At 66.2% G+C, this 6428-nt stretch overlaps 1 protein-coding gene across 1 annotated transcript in view; it reads right to left on the reverse strand.

The window, feature by feature from the left end:
- Positions 1-6088, reverse strand: part of PLEC (plectin) — a 56073-nt gene extending 49985 nt beyond the window's left edge. Inside the window, exons 1-10 of the mRNA XM_027908461.1 lie at positions 6017-6088; positions 5009-5098; positions 3478-3555; positions 3290-3382; positions 2940-3106; positions 1748-1863; positions 1549-1655; positions 1337-1456; positions 641-736; positions 53-214 (exon numbers count right to left, since the gene is read on the reverse strand). Of these exons, the coding sequence (XP_027764262.1) occupies positions 53-214; positions 641-736; positions 1337-1456; positions 1549-1655; positions 1748-1863; positions 2940-3106; positions 3290-3382; positions 3478-3537 (921 nt within the window). The 5' untranslated portion in view covers positions 3538-3555; positions 5009-5098; positions 6017-6088. The remainder of the gene's footprint in view (positions 1-52; positions 215-640; positions 737-1336; positions 1457-1548; positions 1656-1747; positions 1864-2939; positions 3107-3289; positions 3383-3477; positions 3556-5008; positions 5099-6016) is intronic.
- Positions 6089-6428: the final 340 nt, after the last annotated feature.

The raw sequence follows: 6428 nt of genomic DNA on the forward strand, positions 1-6428 counted from the left end.
CCCCCCCCCCCCCCCCCCCCCCCCCCCCCCCCCCCCCCCCCCCCCCCCCCGCTTCCCCCCCAGTCCCCCGGCCCCCCTCTACTCGCCTCTCAAATTCTGTCCGCAGCAGCTTCTCCCGCTCCAGCACAGCCACGTGCAGCCTCCCCCACTCCTTCTCCACGTCCAGCGGGTGGTACCCGGGGGGCACCTTCAGCTGCCCCGACTGCACCGCACCCTGTGCCCCCCAAATGTCAGACACTGCCCGTGACCCCCAGGGGGTATGCTGGGGGCTGCCGCGGGACATCTGGTGTCCTGAGGCCCCCAGCACCCAGGACCACCATTCCCTCGGGACCCCTGGCACCCCAGGATGATCATCTCCTTAGGACCCACCCCCAGCCTCCCAACACCCCTGGCTCCCCAGGATCCCCAGCCCCAGTGGGACCATCATCCCCTTGGGACCCACCCCCAGCTCCTCAAGACCCCCAGCTCCCCAGGACCCCCAGCCCTCAGGAACCCAGCCCCAGAGCTCCCATCCCTTGGGATCCCAGCCCCCCAGAACCGCCAGCCGCAGGGCCCTTACCCTCAGGCCCCCCACCCCGTGGATCCCAGACACCCAGGATCCCCAACCCTCGGAAGCCCCCCAAGACCCCAGCCCACACACCTCCAGGGCCTGGAAGATGGCCTTGGAGCGGTTCTTGTCAGCCTCCCGGGCCGGCAGCTCCGTCTCCTTGAACTTGAGGAACTGGCGCCAGAGGATCTGCCGGAGGGGGGGGGCAGCTGAGCAGGGACCCCCGGCCAATGTTGACCTCTCCCTGGGAATCCGCTCCCCCCCCCCTCCAATTTTCCATGCGTGCAGAGCCGGCGGGAAGGAAGTGGCTGTGCCGGGCTTTGCCAGCGGTGACTCACAGCACAGCCAGGGAGGGTGAGTCAGGGAGGCCCCCCCCGACCAGACGCCCAGCTCTGCCACGGCTCTGAGCCCCTGCGCCCTGCACACCCCTGGGCTGGCACCGGTGGGGGCTCAGCTCCACGGCCACAAACTGATCTCCCAGTGACCGACAGCACAGCACAGCTGGCCACGTGCCAGCAAAGGGGCTGCAAGCCAGACACAAACTACCCCCAGCGGGGCCACAGGCCAGCTGGGACCCCACCATTCACTGCCCCAGGCACTGCTGGCTCCCGGGGCCAGTCATCCCTGTGAGAGCACCATCCCTGTCCATGTCTCTGTCCCCAGTCCCCATGCCTGCGCCCCTCACTGGCAGCAGCGGCGCTGTCCCACTCCATCCCCGTGCCCGTGCTGTGCCAGCAGCACCAGCCCTGTTCTGCGTCCCCCTGCCCCTTGCTGTGCTGGTGACCTCACCTCGATCTCCTCGTAGCTGGCGGGGAGGCGGCGCTCCTCGAAGAGCGTCGAGTGCTGCCGGCTCCACTGCAGCAGTCCTGTCACCACCTCGTAGTACTCCTGCCAGCGCAGCTGCAGCTCCTGGGGATGGGAACACGTGTGGGGCTGGGGCTCACGCCGTGGGGGGTGGCAGCAGCAGTGACCTCCCCAGCTCCCCGACTCGCCCAACTCACGTTGGCCTTGACGCCGTCCTGCACCTCAGGCACGCGTGGCATGGCATCGTACAGCGAGGACACGTAAGTGATGATGGACTTCTCGTCTGGCTGCGCCACATCCACATCTGCAGAGAGGGAGGGGTCAAATGGGAGTGCCCCATGGCAGGGAGGGGTGCGGGCTCTCTTGGGGGACCCCCTGGTTCACCCCAGCCCGTACCTTCGGGGTCCAGCAGCCGCGTCACGCCCAGGTCCCGCTCGGCCACGGTGAAGGCCTGGTCCAGGTTCTCCAGGTTGCTCTGACGATACACCCGGCTCATGTCGATCAGCATCGGCCTGCAGGCAGCAGGTCAGTGGGGGTCAGCAGGGCCATGGGGACCCCAAAACCCCAGGACAGCAGGTCCCTCCCCTCCCTGGGGCTGCCTTCACCCCTGCCTCGCCACCCCGTGCCCCACACACCCACACTGGGAGCACAGCAGCAGTTGAGACTCCCACACCTGGCACAGGAGCACTGGGAGCTGGGGACACCCCGCAGTCCCCAGCAGGGACCCCAGTGCACGCAGAACCCCCATGGCCTGTGGGATGGGCACCCCAACCCCTCGTGAGACTGACTCCCCAGTCCCCCATGGGACAGACACCCCAACCCCCTGTGGGGCTGACACCCCAGTCCTCTGTGGGTCTGACACTCCAATCCCCCGTAGGACTGACACCCCCATACCCTCTGGGGCAGACACCTCAGCCCCTCTTTGTGGCTCCAGGGGGGTACCAAGTTCGGCGTGGCAGCGGCTCAGTGCAGAGCACGGCACAGATGTGACGTGGCACATTGAGGCTGCCTCCCCCCATCTGGCACAGCCCTGCACATATTTTCGCTCCCCAAAATCACACAGCGGTCCTGGCAGGACCCGTGGGGACCTGCCTGCCCACGCCCCAGCACGCCATGGTGGGCACGGCACCACCGACACGGGCCAATGGGCTGGGGCTCGTTGGGAGCACATGCCCACATCACCCCGAGTGGGATCACCGGCCAGCCCTGCTGAACACATGCCTGCCCACAGGATCCATGTGATCCCAGTGAGCACACCCCACCCACAGGATCGATGTGGTTGATCTCAGTGAGCACACCCCACCCACAGGATCGATGTGGCTGATCCCAGTGAGCACACCCCACCCACAGGATCGATGTGGCTGATCCGAGTGAGCACACCCCACCCACAGGATCGATGTGGCTGATCTCAGTGAGCACACCCTATCCACAGGATCGATGTGGCTGATCCCGGTGAGCACACCCCACCCCACCCACAGGATCGATGTGGCTGATCTCAGTGAGCACACCCCACCCACAGGATCGATGTGGCTGACCCTGGTGAACACACACCTGCCCATGTGTCATGTGGCATCACCGTGGCACTCACCTGTGCCGGTGGATGATGGCGTTGAAGAGGCGCCCGTCCCGCCAGCTGGTGGTGAAGTTGTCGCAGCGAAGGCCCTGGTAATCCTCCACCATCCGCTGTGACCACAGCAGCAGCTTCTCCTTGGCAGTCATGTCCTCAGACTGCCCCGTCACCTGGATGTCTGAGATCTGCCAGGACATGACTGTTAGTCCAGGCACGGGCACCAGCACTGAACCAGCGCCAACAAAGGTACACTCGCTCCACGGCAGCTCCCAGTGACACCACTCCTGCCCCACACAGGGACCACACTGGCACCACAGAACCCTGGCCCCCTGGCATCACTGTCCCCATCCCCACCCCACCGGGCTCACCTGGAAGTGGAGGATGATGGTCCAGATGAGCCCCAGCGTAAGCTTGGGGTTGCCATCAGCGATGTCATCGTTCCGGATGTTCACCAGCTTCACCTGTGGCACAGGACACATGTGGTTCAGGGATGGGAGAGCATGGCACAGCCCCGAGGGGTCCTGGGCATCTGGGGGGGGTCCCACTCCCTTCTCACCTGCCGATGCTTCAGGTAGTTGAGGGCAATCTGGACGTTCTGCAGCTTGTGGAAGCGCATCCGGCCTTTCTCCCGGGGCTGGGGGAGAGAGGGGCAGTGAGTGCAGCTGCTGTGGACACCGCCCTGCCGTGTCCTGCCACCCCGTCCCCCTGCGATGCCACGGCACAGCCCCGGCCCGTTTCCCAGCCATGGCCCTGCCACGCCAACCACGACGCTGTCCCGCCACGCTGCCCCCCCCAACTCCAGCCCCTCCCGGCGCCACACATGCCGACGGCACCCGCCCTCGCACTTTGCCCTTGCAGGGGTGGGGACGCTCCCCGTGCTCCCCCCGCGAGCCTGCCGGCACAGACTGTTCCCACCCCACACCCGCCAGTGCCGGGGCCACTGCGGCCATCCTGGGGGCAGCCAGGTACCCAGCATGTGGGCACAGCAGCCGCTGCCCGGGCAGGACCGGTGCCAGCCTCAGTGCCACAACACCACGGTCCTGACAGTCCCTCACCATGCAGCTCCTCAGCACACTCCAGTGTCTCCCCTCAGCAGGACCAGGCACTGCTGAGCTGGGTGAGCACCCCCAAAAACTTGCAGGTCCCAGCTGGGGTCCCCTGGGCAGGTCCTGCCTGGACAGACACCCCACACCTGCTGGCCCCACCATCTGAGCCTGGTTTACACTGCTGGGAGAGCTGGGGAGCCCCCAAACCTCCCCATGCCGCTCAGCAATGGACCAGGGTTCCTCCCACCCCACAGCTGGGAGTCACCAAGGACCCACAGCCTGTCAAGGCCAGGATCAGCCCTGCTGGGGTTGCTGTCCACAGAACTATCCCCCTTGCCAGACATCCCAGGGAGCCAGTAGCACATCCTCTGTGGTGCTGGGAGCCATAATCTAACTCCAGCCCAGTGGAACCTAGTGCAGTGGGATCACTCCCAGTGATGCCACGCTTCTCTACTCGCTACTCATGCTCACTACTTCACTGCCACCAACATCTGGCCCGGGGAAACTCACTCCCATGGCACTTGGCATCGGATGGGGCACCGGGACAGGCACAGCATGCAGCCAGAGAACCAGGACGGCACAGCACACGGCCCACGGATGGAACCCCAGGCCCCGCGGACGGAGCCTCGGCACGCGTCGGCACTGCTCCGTGCCGGTATCGCGGTGTCGGCCGCCATGCAGGGCCGTGCCGAAAGCCGACAGCAGAACCACTCACCAACCGCAAGGTCCGCAGGACGTCGCGCTCCCGGGGCTGCCCCGGCCGAGCAGAGCGGAGAGGAGCAGAGAGAGGAAGGAGGAGGAGGAGGCAAAGGCGGCGGTGGGCCGGGGCCGGCGCCGGGAAGCAGAGAGGGCACCAAAGCAAAGAGAGGTTAGAGGCGGCGGGCGCGGGAACTTGGGGTCACCGGGACGGACCGACGGCCAGGCGGGAAGAGAGGGAGCAGAGGCGGGCAGCGACGGCGAGGACAAGGACGGGTGGCAGAGGGGTGCCGGCACGCGGCAGGGAGCAGGGGCGGCGCGGGGCGGGGGCAGCGCGGCACCTACCAGCGTGTCCCCCGAGAGCACCTCCAGCAGTGAGATGAGGTTGTGCCCATCCCGCAGGTCCTCGTACAGGTCGTTGACGTGGCGCTGCGCCTGAGGGGACAGTGACGGTGTCAGGGGGGCTGGGGGCAACCGAGCGCTCCCCCATCCCTGCCAGCCAGCTCTGGGGTGGGCGCCCGGTGACCGCTCGGTGCAGCGGGTGCTCACACACGGCCCCAAGCACAGCCGGTGCCCCCAGTGCCACATCCCCCCGAACACACACAGCAACTCCCCCCCACGGTGCCAGGATGGATCCAGTATTGTTCTGGCATCACTCCAGCATCACTCTGGCATGCACAGGGTCCTGCTGCCCACCATGCTGGGTTGGACCTGCTGCCCGCCACGCTGGCAGCCCCAGGGATCCGTTCCCAGTGAGGGAAGCGGAAGGTGAGCGAAGAGGAAGAGCACGGTGGGACAGACAGACAGGAAGGACCTACCTCTGCTCGCCAATGCTGCACAGGGCAGAGAGAAGAGAGCAGTTAGGACAGAGCAAAGAGAGGATCCGGGGTGGACTGGGGGTGGTGGCGGCATTGTGGTGGCACTGCGGGGTTGGGGACATGTGGAGACACGTCACCATGGGGGCTGCAGGACATCCCAGCATGTGCTGAGTGCTAAGGTGGGGCTCTGCCCACCACACTGTAGGGATGGGCACTGGCACGATGGCAGGGAACGGGGACCACACGAGTGGGATAGAACCAAGGGTGTCAAAGCCCAGGACACATTCCCACATCCCCTCCTGGAACACATGGGAGGGCAGCAGGGGGGCAGCTCCTGCCTGCAAGGACAGACCCCCACCATGGAGGCAGCCGAGAGGCCTCGACTACTGGTGAGGCACAGAAGAACTTGCACTGGCACAGGGTACCCTCCACTGCCCATGGCCTTGGCAATGCCAGCACGGGGGGCTGCAGCTGGGGATGCTTCCAGGGCTGAGGGCTGAGGTCTGCTGGGGCTGCAGTGCCCACTGGACTGTACCTTGATGAGGTGCTTGTTGACCCATTTGGTGAAAGTTTTCTTCTGGACACGATCTCGCTCATCTGCAAGAGAGGAGAGGGACAGGTGAGCTGGTGGCACCTGGATCACAGCACAGCGAGAACCAGGCCCCGCTGGCGGCACCGCAGGGCACAGCTGGTGCAGGAAACGATGAACCAAGAGCTCTGGGGAACCACGGTGAGTCACGGGGTGTGGGGGAAGGAAACAGCTAACGGGGATCGGCCCCGGCGTGCCAGCGCTGTGCCAGCACCCGCCAGCACCTATCAGCGCCCATCAGCAGCCGCCAGCACCAGAGAGAGCACGGGGTACCCACCCAGCCCTGAGACCCTGGCACCACAGCGGGGAGGGAGCCCCAGCACTGCCCTGGGCTCTGTAGGCACTGACCAAGTGGGAA

The sequence above is a fragment of the Empidonax traillii genome, unplaced genomic scaffold (genome assembly GCF_003031625.1).
Source record: "Empidonax traillii isolate 1590-97213 ecotype Southwest subspecies unplaced genomic scaffold, ASM303162v1 scaffold1716:size85440, whole genome shotgun sequence".
Lineage (NCBI taxonomy): Eukaryota > Metazoa > Chordata > Aves > Passeriformes > Tyrannidae > Empidonax > Empidonax traillii.